The sequence below is a fragment of the Ambystoma mexicanum genome, chromosome 2q (genome assembly GCF_040938575.1).
Source record: "Ambystoma mexicanum isolate Mex_15411 chromosome 2q, UKY_AmexF1_1, whole genome shotgun sequence".
NCBI lineage: Eukaryota > Metazoa > Chordata > Amphibia > Caudata > Ambystomatidae > Ambystoma > Ambystoma mexicanum.
In genome coordinates, this window is record NC_090924.1 from 1414965596 (window position 1) to 1414988329 (window position 22734).

At 45.8% G+C, this 22734-nt stretch overlaps 1 protein-coding gene across 1 annotated transcript in view; it reads left to right on the forward strand.

The window, feature by feature from the left end:
* Positions 1–1351: 1351 nt before the first annotated feature.
* COLQ (collagen like tail subunit of asymmetric acetylcholinesterase) overlaps positions 1352–22734 on the forward strand; it is a 320011-nt gene continuing 298628 nt past the window's right edge. The window contains exon 1 of the mRNA XM_069648914.1: positions 1352–1632. Coding sequence (XP_069505015.1) covers positions 1527–1632 — 106 coding nt within the window. The 5' untranslated portion in view covers positions 1352–1526. The remainder of the gene's footprint in view (positions 1633–22734) is intronic.

Consider the following 22734-nt stretch of genomic DNA (forward strand, 5'->3'; position numbering starts at 1 on the left):
TTAGTGGCATGTCATTTTTACTGGAAAAGCCAATGGGAGTATGTTTCACATATGTGCACTGGTAAATGGTGGCAGAACCAACATAGACACACTTTCTTATATTATCATTGGCGTTATGTTGGACAAAGCAAAAATTGGTATATTCTTTTATGGGAATACTGGCCTACATTGATGCAGCCAACATGGGCATGTATGGGCACAGCCAGTATGTTTTTTTATACTGCCATTTATTTTGGACACATGCATCATGGAAACTTATTGAAATATGTTCCTTTGTGGTTTTGGGGACTGGGTATCAAATGGATGTGTTCACCCTAAAAAATGGATTGTAAATGGTGTGGCTTTGCACCTCATTTTTCACAGAAAGTGTGCTGTAAAAAGCACTACTTTAACACATTCATTGAAAGATGTTCCCAGGGGTATGGACCCCACATTGATTGGTGCAGGCTCCCCCGATACACTCGGTGGCAACTGTATATTCAGAAGAAACATGTATGCCCATCTAATTAAAAAATGCACCAAGCAGCATTATGCAGTGCGACTCACAGCATGTGCTACCTTCTGCCATCTAATGCCAGTATAGCCATGTCTGGTGCTTGTTTGTGGTTTTCAGGGAGGTGTGCGAGCCTTGTAACTGCGCTTTTCGATGCTTGCGATAGTGTCTGTCGACCCAAGAAGAATACAAGGATGGGGTGAAACGGCTGGGATCCTACCTGAGATATGAAGGTTGCCTACGAAGCTCAGCAACAGGAACAATAGCTCACTGAGCTGCCTCTACAGAAACTAAGCCTGTGCCTTGCAGGCCACACACTACTCCGTGACGCTGGCACATGCATCCTCTGAGCCATGTGACATGGACTGGAACGTTTAACCAATAGAGTATTCACAGAGCCCGGCAACACGCGCATTAACTCACCCTTCATGCGTGTAACACTGTAGGAATGGCGAGTGGAGGGATGTCTGGTTGTATTATTAGTTCAGGAGAAGAGCTTTGGACGTCTCTGGTGACTAACCCTAATCGCAGAAAACGTGTCTGTGATTGATTGACCCCTTTGAGAAAAGGGTGCCTTGCCTGCAGGCAGCTGTTTCAACTAATCAGTGTCTTCTTAGAACTGCCTTCCTCGCCCACCCCAAAGTACCATTAACTCCTTTTTGTCAACTTGGCCGTCGACCCAATGTATCGCCCTAACCCCATGTCTGCCCCCATTTCTGCCTGTCTGCTTGTGTGTCCGTCTGTCTGTATGTGCCGTGCTTCGCTGCAAAGACGGAGCTGTCCGGTTAAATATGTCTCGCGGTGGCCGCCGTGCGCGCAAGGGGTTAAAGGCGGCAGCGATTGGCGCTCTCTCTGCAGGAGGGAGAGGGGATGGGGGAGTGAGTGCGGACACTCTCCCTGCCAGAGTCTGCCAGGGAAGGGTCGGGACAGAGCGCCAGCAGCCAAAGGTCCGCGAACGGGTCCGGAGCGCCCCTCCCAGGAAGGACCCCAAAACACTTGCTCCCCTCATCGGACGGCGCTCGGGACCCCCAGGATGGTGGCCCCCAGCCCGGTGGCTATTGGGTTTTACCTGCAGCTCCTCCTGTGCCTCGTGCTGGCTCAGAGTCCTCTAATGGAGGGGCTGTTCCCCATCCCTGCAGGTGAGGGGTGCTTCAGTGGGGGCGGGGGTCGATGGGGTGCGCCTTCCACATGCTGACGGTAGGGGGCATATTCACAGCAACGCGCAGGAGGGGGGGGAGCTGGCGATGGGGTGGGGGTATAGCAGGTATGGCTAATGGGGGGCAGATGAGGAGACGTGGGGTGCTGTGTTATGGGTGCTTCTCCCCCACCCCGCCCCCCATCCTGGCAGTGAAGGCTGTGGTGTACTGTGCATACGATGGGATGTACCACGGGTAGGGGCATATGGTGGGATGAGGGGTGCCCCGCTGCCCCGATGAAATGAGCCCTTGTTAGTGAGGAGCGTGAATGCACCTGCACCCCCCACCCCCTCCCTTGTAGATGTGTTTATTATTTTATTTCTTTACAGCAAGGCTGCCATGGGGCGAGAGAGGGCAGAGAAGGCACACGCGGCTTTTTGATGGTGTGTCGGATGTTGTCCTTCCCCTGCCAAATCCCTCCTGGGGGGTGGGGTGGCGGGTGTTGCTTAAATTCGCGCCATCCGTGCCCCCGCCCGTCTATTTTGGGCAGCAAGAGTTAATGCCAGGAAGGGGGTGGCGGAGTGAGAGAGGGACAAGCGCTCGGAAATGCCCCTCTAGTTCTATTAATACCCCCTTTACACCCGCCTCTGAACCCCAAACCGCCTCCCCCGTCCCCCGGCCGCTGACCCGGGCTGCAGCAGAGCTCAGCACCGCACGTGCCAGGCAATGCGACGCAATTGCAATTACGCAGAGCTGCTGAGGTAGCCCAGGAGGTTAAAGCGCCAGGTGCGTGATGCCTGCAGGAGACTCGACTGAGCCTTTCAGCATTCCCAGACCGAGACAACGAGACTCCATTGGGTTAGCGTAACAACGATGCTATTGCTCAGGAGCCCAGAGGCGTTGCTTTTTTTGTTGGGCTCTATATAAAGACACATTGACCTCTATGAGATAAGCATCACGCAGCGAGCGGAGCTGTGATACCCGTGCAATGAAGGGGCGCTGGGGAGTCACGTGACACCACTCCCTGCTTCGGGGTGCACTTAAGCATGCAGCATCCGTTCCTTATCTATGCAAAGTGGAAACACGTGTGTTGAAAAGGAATGAGGGTGCCCTGAAATCAGAAACCGCGTCCAATAATTAACCCTCACCGTGCCACTAAATCTGCAGGTGTCTCTGTGAGAGCTTCAGTATTCTCTTTGCATCCTGGGATTTGTAGTCCTCTCCGTCTACACTCCGAGAAGGACCGAGAGACTCTCCTCTTCAAAGAACGTGTGCCATTCCCTGGCAGCTGCACCCTACTTCTCTTCTCCCTGCCCGGGGCTGCCCCTCCCATTCAGCTACCCGCCCGCTATGGGCAGCTGAATGGGAGGGGGAAGACCCTCCTCTTCAAAGAACATCTGCCCATCGCTGGTAGTTGCACCCTACTTCCCTTCACCCTGCCTGGGGCTGCCCCTCCCATTCATCTGCCTCTCTGCTACCCGCACACTACGGCAGTTGAATGGGAGGGGGAAGACCCTCCTCTTCAAAGAACATCTGCCAATCGCTTGTAGTTTCACTCATTCCTACTACCCTTCTTTCTGCCCGGGGCCACCCCTCCCATTCACCTACCTCAATCTCAAGGCTCCGGCAGGCCGGATCTGTCGTCCTGCCTCTCGGATATTGACCACTGGATGACGACCAACCACCTCATCCTCAACCCTGGGAAAACTGAAATTCTAGCCTGCGGGAAAACCGCCCTCCTCCTCCAAACGATCCCATGGCCTCAACCCCTAGGACAAGCACCGGCAATCTCTAAGGTGCTAAAAAGCCTTGGATGCACAATGGACTTATCCCTCATCCAACACACTTCCACCGCATGCAAAACCTGCTTCTTCCATTTATGGATTCTCCGGCGTATCATTCCTTATCTCACCTATCCCCCCATTTTTTGGCCATCAACGCCATCATCCTGTCCAGCCTAGATTACGCAAACTGCCTCTACCTAGGCACACCGGCATCCCAACTAAGGAAACTCCAAAGAATCCAAAATGTGGCAGCACGCCTGCTCATTAACCTGTCCTCCATTGGCTCCCGATAGGTCTATGCACTACCTTTAAAGCCATATACATCACCCACCGCGCAGTCCACAGCACTGGGCCGGAATTCCTTTGAGACAAAATCATTCCCTACCAGCCCTCAAAGTATCTCAGATCTTGCACAGCATCTCGTCTAGTGGTCCCACCTCACACCTCATACAGGCTGGGCGGGTCCTCCTTCTCCGTCCAAGCGCAAATCATCTGGAACTCCCTACCGCTACACATTTGCAACACTGAAAACCACCTGAAATTCAGAAAGGTCCTAAAATCCTGGCTTTCCCCATAATATCCCCCCGAATCCCTCTCTCCCGAAACTGCACTGAAGAACCCACCTTTCCCTCACACCAATTACAAGAAAGAGGCTGGCCGCATTCGCAGCGGCTCGCCTGACATACTGTCGCCCCATGCACAACAGAATTCCTACCCAAGTAATGCACATGGGAAGCCAGCAGCTTTCTCTGTGGCACACCGCGATGAACTCACCAGCCCTCACCGCTCAGACCCTCGCACCAAAGAGACCACGCCGTCCGCACTGGACAAAGACATCTGCAGCTGAACAACTTTGAAACCTACGATACGCATACCTCACACCACGTCTGTGGACACAGGCAGCAGGCACTGCAAACATCCATGCACCATGGAATGCAGGTATGGCTATGCTCATCCAGTCTAGCAGCGCATATAGCCGCCCACACAGAAACACCTGACGTACCTGAACACCTCTGTCACTAGCATACAGCGACTCCCAACGAAAAGACATTTGGTATAGCCGGCCACACATCCAGTCTCTCACCAATATCAATCTATCACAAACCACCAACAGCGCCCACCCACGTGCCTCATTTTTTGGGCTGCTTAGTCGAGCCTAACCAGCCACCTAAGTCCTAGACCGGCGAAAATGCACACATGCATCTCCTAAGCTAAAACTCTTCGAACTTCCAGCACATTGACTGCGGTCACCGAAGGCGTTCCAACCACAAAGCGCATTGAGGCCATTCAAATGGGGAAAGAGTGCTATATACATAACCAAATGCAATTCCTTTCTGCTACCCGCACCCTGTCTAGTGCAGCCCCTGGGAGCACCCCCTTTGAACACCGCTCTGGTGCTTCCCAGCCGGGCTGAGCACTTTATAAATCACAGCTTTATAAAATGGAAACATGGAAGCCCAGAAGGGCTCGGGCCTGGGTGCAGGGGTGTGAGATTTCTGGACGGGGTGAGCGACTCAGACCTGGCACGGGATGGAATCAGATCTCTGGACTAGGTTAGCCACTCACATGAGAGGTGTGAGCGCATGACCTCTGAACTGGCGAGCCCCGCCCTTGTCCTGGTGCAGCCCGTGACCTCTGAACTGGCTAAGCTGCTCACACTGTGGCAGCCTGTCATCTCTGCATGCCTGAGCCCAAGCACTCTAATAATGCCATATGCTTTATGTTCTGCCATGCCATCCAATGTTTTCCTAATTTACACTATCCCATATTATTTATTTATTTGAACCTGAGCTTTTTAGTTTGGCTAATGGGTGTCGCTTGTGCCAGCTATAAACCGAAACGATTGCAGTAGAGTACAGATAGGGAGAACTGGCATACGAGGAGGGACACACAGCTTGTAGGTGTTGTCTGGTATTTGCACACCCACTGACTGCCTGTGGCCATGCTAATCTCTGTGGCTTTTCCCACCCAGCTCTTGCGCCTCTCTGCCCAAAACACCTCCTCATGGGAACTCTTTGAGCTCGCTTTACTCAAGCCTTACCACCAAACTTTGTACTCAAAATGCCTGCCAGTGTTTTTAAAAGCAGATTTCGGGGGAAAAAGCACGATGGGCAGTAGCTACATGTAAATTAATGGAAGCAGCCTTTTCAAAAATAAACGCTAATGACACCAATCACCCGCCAGCGACTAATCAAACCAATTGTAACCCATAATCACATGGCAAACCATATTTCGTGGCCTGGATTCCATCATTTGGAGGGGACTTATGTAGTTACTTGATGTGGTGAACTCTTGGCATCTGGCGACGTTTGGAATGGCAAGCCATCGGGCATATCGGCAGGCTTGGACTTCGAGTTCAAAGGATTGAATAACCGTGTAAAACAATGTGCAAATCTTTGAGATTGATCGGAAGAGAGTATCTGTAATCTTTATTTCCTTCTTGTAAAAATCATTTTCTTTCTTTGATTACATACAAGTAAATTAAAAAAAGCAGGTTTCTGAGGGTTAATGACTTAATTGGAGCTCTAAACTCACTACCAGTGTAATAAAATGTCGTACCCAGCTCTGCTTTCAGCCACTCGATTTACAAGCACAATGGGTGTCCTTTAGTGAAGTCCTGTTAAAAACAAGCATTGGCAAAGCCAATAGTTTTGGCTTGGGTATGTTAGGCATTTACCATGCACTGCTACTATAAGTCCATCTGCTACTATCAATGGCCAGTTAATACTACTATGGCTCTGCCTGACAAGTGCCTTTCCCATGCCTACACATAGCGAAAACTGTTGGCATTGCCAGTGCGTGTTTTAAATTCTCATCTATCATCTATTGTTTTATGTTAAGCTATGCTATGTTATTTATGTCATACTTTTCTGTATAATGCACTGCTATGCCATATTACGATATGCTGTTATGCAATACTGTGTCACATGCCAAACATGCTGTTGCGTTAAGTTACGCTGGAGACAGTTTCATATTGTTAAGGCCTTTTAGTTTTGGCTTTTTGGTGATGCGCCACCTGTCAGCCAAAACTATTGCATTGTCGTCCAGCTAGGATGGAGCGATCACGTGCGAAGGGATTGACTGCCCATGGCCATGCACACCCCGATGACCATTCCTACCCACTGCCCCCCGGTCCAAAACACATCCTCCTGCAGTCTCTATGAGCTCTCTTATCAAGCAGTATCATCAAACGTTGGCTTGCCAGTGTTGCTTCTAAGTAGTCTGCCGAGTTATTGGCCTTTTTGCACCTATAAATGTGCTATTGGTACAATAAACTTGACTTAACCAAGTGTTCCTTCAGCCACTTGATTTGTATGTGTTCCTTGCACTGAAATCCTGGTGAAAACAAGCATTGGCAAAGCTAACATTTGTGGCTTTTGTATGGATGGTAGAGAAGCCCTCGGCAGGCACTGCTGTCATATGGCCAGGTACTCACACCATTTCCAGCAGTTGCCATCGTATGGCCAGGCAGTTCCATTATGGCAGTGCCTGGCAAATGCCGATCCCATGCCCACACAAAAGCCAGAGCCGTTGGCTTTGCCATGGCTTGTTTGTATAGCTGTGTTAAAACATCTTTCAAGGGACGGGCCAGTGTTATCAACATTCGTTTGGTAGGTCTAGTCCTCAAAATCTATCAGAAATTCATTGTTTAATTAGCAAAAATGACTTGTGGCGCCATTTCTCAAGTATATACCACGGTTGGCCGTTTACATGTCTTTAAATCGAAACCATTTTTTATAAAGAATGCACTTATAACTGAACTTTTTCATTGAAAAAGGTTATGGAGAATGCATTTTTTTTTTGTTGGGGGGTGCCCCGATCCCCTGTTTCCCATCCCTAAAATCCCACCCCAACCCTTTCCCCGCAAGATTTAACCGTTTAACCCACACCTAAGTGCATTCTCCATAACATTTTTCGGTATAAAATATTCGATATATAATAATTCTACATAAAATATTCGATAATGTTCTTTGTTGTCAGTTCGGTTGTCTCCAGTTCTGCCTTTTCTACTGTTGTGTTTTTTTTCAACCAGGGAAGTGGCTCCTGCCCTTAGTTCTTTGAAAAATGGCACGGCTGCTGGGCCGATTTAATTAATCCCGTTGATCTTTTTAAAGATGAGGTGGCAATTTGGACTCTGGTGATATGTTCGATTTTTAGGGCCATTTTGAGTCGTGGCGAGATTCCAGAGTATTGGCGTATGGCCACAATTTTGCCAGTCTATAAAAAGGCAGGTAAGGATCTTCCTGCCAACTATTTTTTGAATAGTGCTGGCAAACTGTTTGGGAAATCCTTACCCACTTGCAGGATCGCAAAAATATTATTAGCCATCTCTAGGCCGGATTTAGGGCCAAACGGAGCCCAATTGATCAATGTTGTATACTCTTCATGCTTATTCAGAAGTACACAATGTTAAAGAAAAGGCACCTATATGTGGGTTTTTCTAGACTTAAAAACTGCGCTCGATTCTGTTTCTAGAGAAACCCTGTGGCAGACCATGTTAACTCGCAATGCCCCTATGGAACTGATCTCCATAATCCGCTCTTTATATACTGCTAATAACGCCTTTGATATGGATATTGGTGTTAGACAGGGCTGTGTCCTGGCCCCCCTCTTATTCAATGTTTACACCCAGGAAATAATTTAAGCTTTATCAGATGGGTGTCAGGACTGTCCGAGGATGGCTGCGGACAAATATCCCGCTTTATTTTACGCGGACGATGACGCCCATATAACGACTATATCTATATATCTATTTTCTCTACTCACTGTAACTATCTAGGTATCAATTTGAATGGGGTAAAGTCTAAAGCAATGGTATTAAAACCTCCCTCTGCAAAAAGTAAGCCATGATTGCTCAGTGTGTGCAGTACGACCATTGAGCAGGTCTCTTACTTTGACTATCTTGGGGTGCGTTTCCACGAATCTGAAGGGTGGGGGACACAGGTAGCCGAATCTACCATTATGTTTGAGAAATTTAGTGGTGCTATTTATATATTTATTTTTTGTCAGCATGGCAGTGGTGCTATTTTTCCCGCACTGGATCTGCTTTGTAAACAAGCACTGCTAGCCTCGCTATATGGTTCAGAACTATGGGGTTGTGCTAATACTCGTAAACTGAATAAATGTGAAAATATTTTCTGAAAGAAATTGTTGCTTCTTCCCACAAGTAGTCCAATGTCTCTACTCTATTTGGAGCTTGACTGTGTTCCGGTAGAGGTTCAGCTTGACTTTGTTACAGTAGAGGTTCAGCTATCTGCTAAACCAGTTCTCTATTGGATTAGAGCTTGGACCACTGAAGGCCTAGAAAAACACTGTGATGCTCTAGTCCATACTATGAGTCTAGATGGAGGGAAGAGCTTAAGTTGGTTTACACATGTAAAGTCAAAGCTATCCCACTTAGATAGGACTGATTTATGGAATAATCTGCATGAGTTATCGGTTCAGGAAAAATAGTTTTTACAATCGACTGCAAAAATGAGAGTCTATGAGACCTTGGTTGTTGACGCTGCCAAATTGAAGTTAGGGCTGGACGATTTGGAATTTAAGCTAGAGCCTGGTTTTAAAGACTACTTGGACACACTTAATTCGTCTTTTGAGAAGTCTTTATACCTGCGGTTTAGACTTGACATTATGTCTCTCTGTAGCCGCCTTTACGCCAACATGGAGGAATTCTGGCTCTGCTATATGCCCTCTATGCAAGTCTACCAATTAAACTGTGGTGCACTTTTTGTTAATCTGTGGAAAAACGATCTGGTTGAGACGCATGCATTTGAGACCGATTTTACAGGGTCCTGGCATTCGTCATGCGGAGCCCGCTTTGATGTTCTTAAACCAGTGTTTGCGTCGCAATGTGACCTGTGCAACCGCCGCTATATCCACAGGGTGCCATTTTATCTCTTTTTATCCTTTTGATACATACGATTATACACAGAAGCGTTTTACTATTTTATGAATTTATACTATGCTCTTCTCTCATGAATGATATATATTTTAGTTATATTGTTTGTATTTTGTATATGTGCTTGAAGGTCAATACCGAATAAAAGCTCTTTGACAGAGTGGCGTATTTAGGCTTTCTGCTGAACTATGCCCAAATAAGGGCATGCACCCCCCAAACTTTACCAGATGCTGCACCTTCACCAGATTCCGCCCCTTCAACAAACTCTGTCTGCGTTGTCCAAACGACACCCCTTCAACCCCCTTGTGTCCCCCATTTTGGCTCCATAACATTAGAAGGACGTTTTATAGGTTGCAGGGTTTAGAAAGTTATTGCTTCCTCTCTATTAATTAAAGCCTGTCAGCTTCTATGTTATGTTAGTTGAAAGAGTGTTTTCAGATCCCTGCTGAGTGGGTTCTACAGTGGAGTGCACTAGAGGTAATCGTTGTGGCTTATTGTCTACTTTCGGTTAAGTCCGAAAACAATCTTTAAGAGGAAGTGATAAGAATATAAACTGTCTGCCAACTGGACACAAGTGAGGGAAGGCTGGAACGAGGAATTTTGGTTTCAATGCTACTATCTGGGTTCCCCCACAAATTGCTTGCTGTCTCTCTGAGAAGCACCTAGCCTGCTCTGTAATACTAATGCAAGATAACTGCATTTCTGCTTCTGGTCTTGTCAAATGGTAAGGTTTACATATGGAACATGTGCAAGTGGTACAGGCACATCTTATACAAATGTTGAATAAAAATAACTCACCCCCTTCTAACGGTTACAGCTCTGGTGTAAGCAGGGGGGGCAAAATCGAAATAAGGCAAGTTACCTGCTGCAGCCGATGTACCACCAATCCCTTGGGCTGGAACACCATTAAAATCTGGCAAAATCACAAGTGAAATGTGTAAACTCTGCCTGGGCATAGACCCCTCAGTAGAGTAAAGATGGTTGGAGAAGGTTCTTGGAATCTTTGGCTCTGCATTCGCACGGTGGAGCAATGGATACGGGCGACCCTGCAATTGTTCAAAATACCCAACACACCAGGAGTAAGATTAAGCAATGGATCGGGCTTTGCAGCACAATATCACCTTTGAGGGCGTAGTTTAGGCCATGGCTCTTGCCAGCTTGCGTTTAAGGTAATTTAAAATGTTTGTTAACTCTGTAGAGTTGGTTGGACTGTACAATACATAGGGACATTTTGAGATGTGTGGGTATAGATATAGATGACCTGCTGTCGTTTGGAAATATAATGAATGTAAAGATCACTTATAAGCATCACAGTTATGCATTGTGTGACATACTTTGCAGTTGGTTCTCCTGGTAGTACTGAGCGTGCAGCAGAATGTCATCAAAGACACATGATTAAACGAGCACAGATGCCATTTGCCTGCTTTGCACTGAGCAGTTCTGTAAAGATGGCTGAATGGATATCTTTACGGGACACCTTTTTGGCAGCTGTGAAACAGTGGCTACCTTTGGCACACAGTTTTTGTTCTCACCCTTCTATGGATTTGCGTATCCTTTCTTGATGCACTTGCACATTCAGATTTCTTGTTCGCCATTTTAACTTCTCTATGATCTATTTCAATCTTGCACCTTTTGGGCGGCCACAGACCACTGAACTCTGGGGTACGGGGAGGGAAATTAGTGCTGGCTTCTGAACATAATTTTAATGACACCTGTGCTTTACTTGAGTATAGTCATGAGTTTAATATTGTAAAATGATGCATCATTTTTAACTTTTAACTTTTCTGAAGGGAAACACTCATTTTTGCAATGGTTTAAAAAAATGCATGTCGTGTATTTGAATATAAAAGTGATTGCGTAACACAGTGGATGTGTGTATTGATGAGAAACTACTCCAAAGATAATGTGAAGTGGCACCAATAAAACCCATGAGGTTTTGGCTGTTTTGCATATTAAAGAGGATTTTGGGAAGATGGCTGACCAAAGAGCTTCATAATCTGTCATTTATGTCTGTGAGAGTTGTATGACTGAATCACTAAATACCTTTCTGGGTTTGCTATGCGTTTCCATTTACAAATACAAGCATATATACAAGCTTGGCCATCAATGATTTTAGCTGTCAAAGTGGAATGACTGCAAACAGCTCAAAATGACTCAGTGTTGTGGAATAGCCAGAATCAGCAAAACAAAATTGCCTTTGATTTAAAAAAATGCTAACCAGTAAATTGCAAATAAACTTCAATAAAATACTCCTCTGACAATCTGCTGCCCTGGGCCTAGGTTGGTCTTGTTGTAAATAGGTCTATGGGTACAAGGACTTGTGGTTCCTGCGGCCTTTGAACTAGAACACGCACCCTCATCTGGCTCTCTTTTTGGATCATATGCATCTGGGCCAGAGTCCCCCTGTCTTTCCTCACAATATATTAATTTAGGTATACAACTTGGGGCAAGGCATGTGGGTATATGTTTTTCACCTGGAGCCATGACAGCCAACTTTACAAAATGTTTTCACAGCGCACGTTAATGTGGTGATGCATAAGAAGTGGAATGTGGCGCACGCAGTACCAGATCGCATCATTTGCACCACCCTTTTTCTTCACCCACATCACTTTTGATGGCAACTTTATATTGCAAAAGGCATTTTAACACAAAATAACAAGACTACAGGACTCTTATGCATAAAGGAATTTAACGGTTAGATCTCTTTAAGGCCTATATTGGTATTTCTGAGGCCCTATGCAACAAAAGACAGGCAGACACACCTGATTGGATCTATGTTGACATCACCAGAAGTGACATCATGGAAGATAACATTAGGAGTGTCAGGATTTCCGGAATCAGGTAATAATGTCCCCATGCATTATATATGGTGACATTATGCATGGGGACGGGTTGCGGGGATGTCCCCTGCTCCCCCGCATGTTCAATAATAATGTCTCTGCAAAAAATGGCGCCTTTTTTGTCAGGAGACATTTTTGCGGGGACATTATTACATGGAACCAGATTTCCTATGTAATGTTAATGTTGTTAATTTTAAAGGATATTTGTACCGTGCACTATCACCACCGGAGTGGTCACCTGGCACTCTGGCACCTCTGAAAAGGGAAGGGGTTGAATTAGTGGGAATAAGCAGGAAAACTGCAAGAGAGCAGTGATGTGCCATTGGCAGCTTCAACCCGGTTTACACCGTTCGCTGGGCTTGCAGTGTTTTCTGGTCAGTAGCCGTTGTGTGCTGTTGTGCGAGTCTATGTGTGGTTTGTTTTGTTGTTGCGGTGTAGTGAAGTTTGTGCGGTTTGTTGGGCCATAGGGTTGTGTTTGGTTAGAGTTTGAGAGGTGTATGCAGGGGGTGAAGTTGTTAGTGGATTGGTTATTGGCATCGCTGTCTAGAAGTGGTGTGCTAAATTTCCATGTTCTTTCTAGGTGTGACGTGTGAACATCTCTGCATTTCTATCTAGATCTGGCACCGGCCGATATTCAAAATCCATTCCATATATGACGCCCACCAATATTCACAACTGTGTCCAAATTCGGACCATGCCCACATTTGAAGCCTGTCTATATGTAAGGCGGGCAAGTGTTCATGATTCCATCCAAATCTGACCTCGATAGCATTCCCAATGCAGTCCAGATGCGGCATCCGTCAGCAACCGCTACTCTATCCAGAATGGTCGGCATTCAAAATCGTATCCAGCTGCTCACGAGGGCTTCCGCTCACAACCCCCATCCAAGCGTTGCACATGCCAACACTCACAACTACTTCCATGCGTGGCACCTGCCATCATTCACAACTCCTTCTGGGCCCGGTGCATGCCAACATACACAACTCTGTCCAAATGTGGTAACTGCTAACATTCACCATTCCACCTAAGTATGGGACTTGGTAGCGTTCATGGAGTGGGTGAGGTTGTTGGATGGAGTTGGGCAGGGATGCTAATTTCAGTCTTTGTGGGGTTGTCGCTTGTGTCTTATTCCACCTAGCGTCATCTCTCTTATTATTGTAGGAGTTTCCCTTAGTCGGTTCTGGGTGTTGTCTGTGTCATCCTAAATTCTGTCAACTTGTTTTTAGTGTTTCCTGTTTGATTGTTTAGTTGTTTCAATTTGATTCTGTGGTGTTGAAGAGCCAGGTTTCTAGTAGTTTCCTGAATTGTAGGCAGTCTTCTGTGTTTCTTATTTCTTTTGGGATGTTATTCCAGGTTTTTGCGGCCAGGTGGGAGAAGGAGGAGCCCCCAAGTTTTTTCTTGATGTATGGTTTTGGTTCCAGGTGGATTTCATTGCTTGATCTGAGGGGTCTTGTTGGCTTGTAGATTGTTATTTTCTTTTGTAGGAATTCAGCTCCCTGTCCGCTGACGGCCCTGTGTGTTATGCAAATTGTTTTGAAGGTGATGCGATGTTTGACTGGGAGCCAATATAGTGTTTTAGTGCGGAAGTGATGTGGTCTCTTCTGGATGGTTTGAGGAGGAGTCTGGCCGCTGCATTTTGGATGCATTGTCGTTCCTTCAGGAGGTATTTTGGCATTCCGAGGAAGAGGCTGTTTGCGTAGTCGATTTGTGACATGATGAGGGCGACACTTGTGAGTGTTTTGTTGGTGAAAGAGAGAAAAGGTAAGATTCTTCTTGTTGTGTGAAGGAGGAAGAAGCATTTCTTGGTTATTGCGTTTATTTGTGGTTCTAAGGTTAGGGTGTTGTCCATCAGGACTACCAGATTTTTTACTACCTTAGATGGTGTGGACGCGGTCCCATTTCCATCAGCCAGGGAATGTAGGTGTTGTTCTCTTGGTTTTTGGATATAATCATGATTTCTGTCTTTCCTGGGTTGATTTTCAAGTTGTTGGCATTCATCCAGTTGAAGGCTTCTTTTAGAAACTCAATTAGGGTTGATTGATCAGCTTGAGTGTTTTCGATTCTGTTGATGTCTGCATAGTTGTAGCATGTAAATTTGTGTTTGTTGAAGATTCTGATTAGATGTTGAAGTATAGTGGTGATAGTGAGGATCCCTGTGGTACTCCACAGTCGTTAACTCGTGGAGTAGATTTGAAGGGCTTTATCCATAAAGTTTTTATTCTGGCTGCTAGGAATGATTTAATCCAGAGTAGTGCCATGTCCGTTATACCTTTATCTTCCAATCTTTTGGTTAGGGTGTCATGACTTACTGTGTCGAAGGCTGCAGAGAGGTCGAGCAGAATCAGAGCTGAGGTAGTGTTTGAGTCTGCGTTTGTTTTTAGGTCGTCCCAGATGGATAGGAGTGCCAATTCTGTTCCTCTTGCGGGTCTGAAACCGACTTGTGCTTGGTCTAGCAAGTAGTGTTTTTCTACATGTTCTTGAGTTAATTTGTATACGTAAGTTTCTAGGAGTTTTGCCGGCTAGGGAATGTTTGAAATTGATCTGTAGTTGGAGTGGTCTTCCACGTCGCCACTTGTGTTTTTGTTTGATATATGCTGATTTGAAGGATTGTGGTACAGTTCCTGTTGTGAGTGAAAGATTTAGGAGGTTTCTGTAGTATTCTGATGGCGTTCCTTGTGCGAGGATTGATTTGTAGATGTCAGGGGGGCAGGGATCCATGGGTGATCCCGCTTTCTTGCTGTGTTTTACCAGCTTGGCGAATGCCTCTGCTGATATTTCAGGAACGTTTTGGAGTTTGTGCTGTGGCTCTGTGCTATGTCCGGTTGGTTGAATGTTATGGTTGGTTGGTCTGTTTTGTATGATTTGTCCGATGTCATTGAATTTGTTCTTGAAGTGGTCTGCCAAGTCGTTGCAAAGTTTCTCTGAGGGGTTGGGAGTGTTGTCGCAGCCAGGCAGGTTTCTCATTTCTTTAAGGATGTTGAACATTTCTTTTGGTATGTTTGTGGCATTGGTGATTCCGTCATCATAATGCCTTCTCTTAGCCTTTTGTATTTCCTTCTTGTATGTGTGGATTTGTTTTTGGAACAGTATTTTCTTGTCTAGGTTGTATTCTTTCCTCCATTCCAGTTCCATCGTCTTGTTGTCCTTTTTCATGGTGCTTAGTTGTGGAGTGAACCATTTTGCTGTTGCCCTTCTTTTTGAGGAGGTGAATGGTTTTTCCGGGGCAATGTTTCCAATTGTGTCAGCAATCCATTTGTGCAGTAGCTCCGCTTTCCTGTCTATGTCAGCCAGTTCTAGTTCTGTAGTTGAGGGTTTGGTCATTTCCAGTTGTTCGGAAAGGTTGCTTGCTTTGACGGTTTTCCAGTTTCTTTTTGTGATTGTTGTGAGCTTGGGGGGCTGGATGCGGACTTGAGTTGGTAGTCTGATCACGAATGGGATGATGAGATGGTTGCTCCACAATATTTGTATTGGTGGTGCCGCGGTGATAAGCTTTTCCTTGGCGAAGATTGCATCACAGGTGTGTCCTGCTGAGCGTGTTGCCCCTTTGACCAACTGTTGTAGGTTCATGGTTGTTGGCTGCCCAATTAGTGAGTTTTGGGAGTTGGCTTGTTTTTCTTCGAACCAAATGTTGATGTCCCCCAGGATTATTAGATGTTCGTGTTCGATGGCTATGTTGGTGATGGCTTCTATGAAGTTGTAGATGAAGGTTGCATCGTATGTCGGTGGTCTGTAAACCAGAATGCATGTGATGTTTCTTTTTGGATTCGCTGATAGGTATATGACCATGGTTTCGCAGTTGAGGATGTTAAGAGGTTTGTCTGTTTTTATTTTTTAGGTGTCCTTTGAATTCTATTGCGAGGCCTCCTCCTTTTTTATTTTTCCTGTTTACCTGAAGGCATTTGAGGTTGGTGATGAGGCAGCTTTGGGGTGCGATTTTGTAGTTGTCATCCAGAAATTTTTCTGTGATGAATAAGATGTCAATGCCATTGTCACAGAGAAGGTCAAAGATCTCTGTTGAGTGTTTTGACGTGAATGTTGCATTTTATTAGGTTGCAGTGGATTTTAAAGGTGTAGTTTGGTTTGTGTTTTAATGTCAGCGTTGTCTTCTAAATGGTGTGGTGATTTTCTTCCAGGTCAATCTCTTGTTGCGGTGTTGGTACAGTTGTGTCTGTGTCGTTGAAATGTTCTTCTAGGTTCAGTTTTGGGTTTTTGTTTTCATCAGGTTCCTCTTCTAAATTCTGTGGCGGTTGAGTGGAAGGTCCTCTTGTTTTGGTGATGTAAGGTGTGTCGATTGTGTTCTTGCTATTTCTAGCATTATCCGTTCTTCTTATGCGTGGTTGTGTTTGGTTGTTTGTTGTTGATTTGTACGTTGGGGTGTCTCGATCTGGTGACTGGTTATTTGCGAGGTATGGAGTTAGGTAGAGGGATTTCTCTCTTCTCTCTGCGTTTGTTCTGTTGTCGTTCCTGTCTGTGGGAGTGTGTTCTGCAGTTGTGAGTCTTCTGTGGTTTTCAGTTGTGTTTGTTCTTTCTGCTCTCTTTGTCTTTCCTTTGGTCCTTGGTTTTTTGTTGGGTTTTGTTTCTTCTTTTTTTTCTTTTTTTGTTCGTTGATGCAGAGTTGGTATTTGCTTTGGTCCGGCTTTCTTGGGGTGTTGTTCCGGGTGTGGGGGATTGTCCGGTATAAGTTTGGGCTGCACAGTCTGTTGTGTGGTCTAGTCAGGTGATATAGCTAGCTGGTTTAGTCACTGTCTCGAGTTAGGTAGGGGAGGTTTACTAGGGTTATATCGCTGGGATATTCCAGTGGGTGTCCTTAATGTGGGTCTCCCTGGAAGAGGCTTACTGCAGTGAACAAACTCTGTGATGCGAAGAAGGGTATAGCTAATAACTACAGAATTGTCCTAATGGGCGCAACTGATAATCACTGTGTCATCTCACGAGGAGCGGGCCAACAATCACGGTACCACTCCACTATGATGCTCTCTAGATGTGAATTGGTCAATGTGTGCCAATCTCCAAGGTTAGTGCTCAGTCTAACGATCAATTACAGCATTTACAGCATTATCCTGGGGTAGAAGGCAACAATCGCAGTACTGTCCTAAGGGGCGCCAGCTAGCAGTCACAGTACCATTCTAGAGGGCACAAGCTAGTGAATACAGTGCTATTCTCTAATGGAGGTTTCTAGATGTGAATCAGGTCGGTGAGTGCTAATCTCTAAGGGTAGAGGCAGTTTGACAATGCGACACGGCCAGGTCTGAGAGTCATGCACAATGGGAGAGAGACCCACAGCCAACAATGCAAATTGGATACCAGACAATGCAGTCCGAGTAAGGGTCTGCAACCTTTGGCTCTCCAGATGTTTGCACTACAATTCCCGTGATATCCTGCTATTGACAATGCCGGTTAGGGATGAGGGCGCAGCCTTGGTAGTGACATTAATAGATTTCTCCATGTACAAGCCAAGAGACAAATCACTTTGTGGAATTTTATATGAAAATGCTCACTATCGTTGATATGTAACAACTGTAAAGTTTAGTAAAGCACGAGGCAGTATTTCTTAATATTAAAAACGCTCCCTAAATAATTTCTATGGACACCACATTTTGGCAGATCAGGCAGTGTGGGATTACATGATTTGCCCAGGATCACACACTTTGCTTAAGCGATGAAACCAGTCTGCGATGTCAGTATTTGACCGCATATCTTCACAGCTATAGCACCTGGGCACCACTTCAATTGGGACAGTGCGCGGTACAAATACCTTTAACATTAACATATATCTAAAAAGTATTTGTTCGGGTATGGGTTTCAAGATATGCAGTAATATGTTTCATAGCAATGTCTTCAAAATCGCATAAGAAGCTAAACCGACTATATATATATATTGTTATAGAAACATGTCGAAAAAACAATACAGCTTTATTTTGGCCATCCTGAATGAAAGCTTACACTAGAACCCTCCAAAGCTATGGATTTTGAAACTGTGTTTGGAGTGAAGAAACAAGCGCAGAGCAAGTTGATGGAGCCTTCTTCAGCCATTATTGCACACAACATCCAGTGTTCGGCTCTCCTCCCATTTGTCAATTCGAACCCCTCAAGAGACAATACTCCTTCAGCAGGCAGCCCTGTGCTGGGCCATCAACCCCTCATCGCTTTTCTTGTAATGCTTTGTTGACACAAAGAACCCCAGAGGCAGCCACTAAGCTTCCCTCCCATACAGGCTCTCTGTGGAATTCTAGGATAAATCCATGAGATCGGGCCAGTCCTACAAAATCCAGACGGTTGGCCACCCTATCCAGAGCACCCAGCTGGCAGCACCAAGCCACAATGAATTCTAACACTGAAAAATCTTTTCCTGGTTAACCTTTTTCTCTTGACCTGCTGTGTGTCTGGTCATTTATTGCCCTAGGAAGCCCGTTTGGTGGTGTTAGTGTGCTTTACAAAACTTCCATGATGTAATTAAGCGTTAAGCACCCATTCCACGGGCTATACGGGGTGGTAACGGCCTGGGGCCTGAGTCAAAGGCCCCAAGGTAGCGTACTATGGTGGCCACAATGGAGCGGAAGCAGCAGCTGCGGCGCCCACCACCACCACAATCAGGTATGTGCGGTGGGAGGGAATTAGAAAATAAGGGAAGGAAGTGTGGGAGAAGATGGTGGGTGGAGGAAGTAGCCATGAAGCAGTTTGGATTGCAGGCTTGGATCGGTAGATTGAGCCCACACTCCGAGCCTCCTGATTGGCTGGCTCCCCCCAGCAGGGTGCAAATAAGATAAAATTCTAGAATTCATAAAAAATGCGTTAATTTATCTGTTCCGTGTAGCGCTACATTTCACCTTTCAGCCAGTTTTAAGCGCTGGTTGGAGTTGCGGACAGCTTCAAGCGTAGACGTGACTTTTCTGTGAAATAGAGTGATTCGGTTTAGTCATTTCTATGAAGGGTGGCGTGAAGGACCTGATTTGCACGCATGCGCTGTTGCCTTTTGTGTCGTGTGTACTATGTTGTAAATATGGCATGTCAGGACATGCATCACCTCTGTTGACTAGAGTGTTTGCCAGTTTCAGAGCTTACCACCGTTTCCTATCAGATGCCCCCAAAACAGAGTTGTTTTTAACCCAACAAGCTCTTAAACACAGGGGTGTATTACATGGGGGTGTGAAGGCCATTTATGTTCCAGGTCTGGACTTGCATTTCTCTACCAATTGCCTGCTGGGAGTTGTATTTTTGGGTTACTTCCATATATGAAAATTAACTAAAGTAAAACTGAAGTTGATTCCATGTCACCAGGAACACTATGTTCCAGTGATAGACTTTCCTTTCTCCATCACTTGCCTTCTGGGAGTTGTAGTGTTGGGCCGCTTCCACTGAAGGAAGGGACTGAAGTCAAATTAAAGTTAAAGCAAAGGTATGAACTGGACTGAGGTCTGCCTGGTGACATTGAGTCATTTGGTAACATTAGGAGGGAGAGAGCACTAATCCTTCTTGAGTAGGGAGAATAAAGAGGAACGGATCCCCTCCCCTTTGCTGAGCAAGACAGGCGGTGGGTGGGAGTGGAGTAGTCGCCCACCCAGAATTCTCTTTTGTCAGGTGCTGTCCCAGAGTCCCCAGTGTAAGTGTTGTATGTGGCTCATGCATCCTTTGAAATGCAAAGCGATCCATCTCTGCATGAATCCCACTGCAGGGAGGGCACAGGGGCGTGTCTTTGGAGCTTGAAAAGGGTTGCAGCTTGGCCTGACCACATTTAGATTTAAATTGCTGCATTTAGACTTATGAAGGTGAGACTCTACCTCCAGACCCCCACCTGCTGCTCCTATCCTGCTGTGGATGAGAATGGTCTTAATATTCCTAGTGTGATGCTTTATGTCAACGGTCTGTAAAATCCAGCCTTGCAGATGTTTTGGACTTCAACTCCCATGCTGCCTCACCATTGGCTATGCTGGTTAGGGAGGATGTGAGCTGTAGTCTTAAATATCTATTGAGCCAACGGTTGCAGATCCCAGTTTAGGAGGCGGCCCTTCGCGTGACATTGTGTTTCAGATCATCTCCATAGATTGCTCAATATGTAAACTGCCACTCAGACTATAAAGAGGCCTCATTTGGTGTTTAAATAAATCTAACAGTATACTGCTAATAGGGGCCAAAAGGCTGCCGCCCTCAAACAAGCAACTGTTTAGGTTGCTGTGTGTTGCGTCAGTACCATTGTCACCCGACTTGCCCAAAAGTGTTAGCGTCTCTTTAGATCCTTCTCGAACCTTGATTCACATCCGAGGAAAACCTGGGGACCCGCGTACTGGGCGCCCCTGCTATCACTATCCATTAAATTAAGTAGACATAGTGCCAACTACTAAAGCATGTGGGCAGGGCTCAAGACGAGGGTCAACACTTTTTTCACAGTGCGCCTTGATATGCTAATTTCTGGTGACACCACATTCAATTGGTATGTTATTGAGCCCCCCACTTTTTTTTTTAGAACTTGACCCCTGTACACCTGGGGTAAGACACAGGTTTATGTCTTTCCCAAGCGGTGACTGCTTTTGACATGATTTCACAGTAATGTTTCTCTAGATGGCATGACCTTATTACGTGTGAAATCAGTTGTGCGTCGGTGCAGAATTTTAATTTTGCAGTAGAGTGAAAACTCCACTTGAACGAATGAGATGCAATGCTTTTTGAGTCAGCATTACAATTCAAGATGGCTGCCATTTACCTTGCAGCAACGGAAGTATGCACCAAGACACTGGGACATAGCTCTCAACACACACGCTTTTGGTGGGTGTCACCGCCTTGCAAAGGGCTGACTCACCCGCCAAGCCTCCAACACTCCCATTCATTTCAATGGGCGTCTCACCCGCCAAAAACAAAATCGGGTGATTTCACCCGCCTTTGCAAAACAAATGGTTGAGAGCTATGCACTGGGACGAAAGGGCGGTATGGGGCCTTTCATACGCATTGGCTCAATTTACAGGCAATGGATGAAGCAGGTGCCTATGACTTCTATCTAAACCAACGTATGTAGTCGTTTGTTGGGTAACAAACCCCTTTCCAACTTGGACTATAGGGGTCCCCGTAAGATGTGTTTTTCACCACCTCTCTCCCCTCACACTCCTCTACACGTTTATCAATTAGCCTCCTATATATGTGCTTTTTCTGTGACATGTACCTTACATAAAATTCATTAAAATGTTGGAGTTAGAAACACAGCATACTGGACCAAAACTGGCAGCACTTCCACACATCCCAGTCCTCATCCATCATCCTCATCTTCCTCGCCATCCTAGTCCCGCTTTCCATCCTGTCTCTCTTTCTCATCCCAGCCACATCTTCCTCGTCACAGTAGTCTCTCCTCTTCCTCATCTCAGTCTTTTGTCTCAGACCCTCTTTCTTATCCCCAGTGCCTCATCCTTCTCCTCATCCTAGTACCACCTCCTCCTACTCGCCCTTTTCCTCACCCTAGTCTAGTCCCTTTCCTCGTCCCAGGCCCTCTTTGTCATACAAATCCTTCGACCGCCACCTGATACCGATCCATATTCTTTTTAAGAGTCTCAACTAAGCGAGGCTTTCGTCAATAGGTCACGATATTACTAATGTCCGAAATAAAATAAGTAGGCTACATAGCTTGTGTGTCATATCCCAGTGTTTGGCAACTGTTTGATCTGGATTTCTGCTACTGCCTGAATTCTCTGTCGGGCGATGCGTCGAAGCTCACCCAGGGAGTAAATACACTGTAGTATGGACTGCCATGTTACCTTGCACTCATTCCATCCCTCTGCAGACTGTCCCCTCCCACCCCACCTACACCTTTGTTTTCATACTACCCCCAGCCAATGAATCCTAACAAAATGGTTGCATGAGGCTCCATCTGCATACAAATCCCTGTAGGATCTTTCGATTCTGCGTGCCCCAACACAACTACAAAGCTGCCTTGCGTTTTCCCTCTCTCCCGTTTCCCCCCACTCTTTGAGTGCCTGCAGACACCCCAATAACCTAACATAACACATCATGGCATGAAAGGGTTTTAGAGAAGCTTTCTTTAAAATCTTCACAAGAGTTCAGTTGATTTTTGCAGTGTTCTTCTCTGTAATGGGAGCAGATGCTCCATCTAAGACCGATTTCTCCAAACTGGTGGCCCATTAATGGCATGCCCAATTTTGAGAAATCGGGCAAGTACTACTTTTATTTTAATGAATGGAGAATGTTACAGGGGGTTACAGGGGTTACAAAGGTTTTATAATATCCTGTAAATTTACCTTTACGACTTTGCCAAAGTTATGCATGGCCCTAATCATTCCTCTTGTCTGTACATGGTGGCGGGTGCCCCATACATATCCGAGATTCCCACAAGGTTGACATTGCATCACTCCTGGGCTTTCATTTCTCCATCAAATGTATTCTGGGGATTGTAGTCTTTGGCCACTTCTATTGAAGAAAACTAAAATAAAGTCAAACTGGGTCCAGAGACAACTGGACCCAGAAAACTGTAAACCGAAAAAAGTGGGTGGGAACCACGCAGTTAGCCAGTCGCTCTCATGCTGTTCGCCTTGCGGGGTTACCATAGAATTGTGGAAAGGTAAATATAGAAGATATCCTTTCT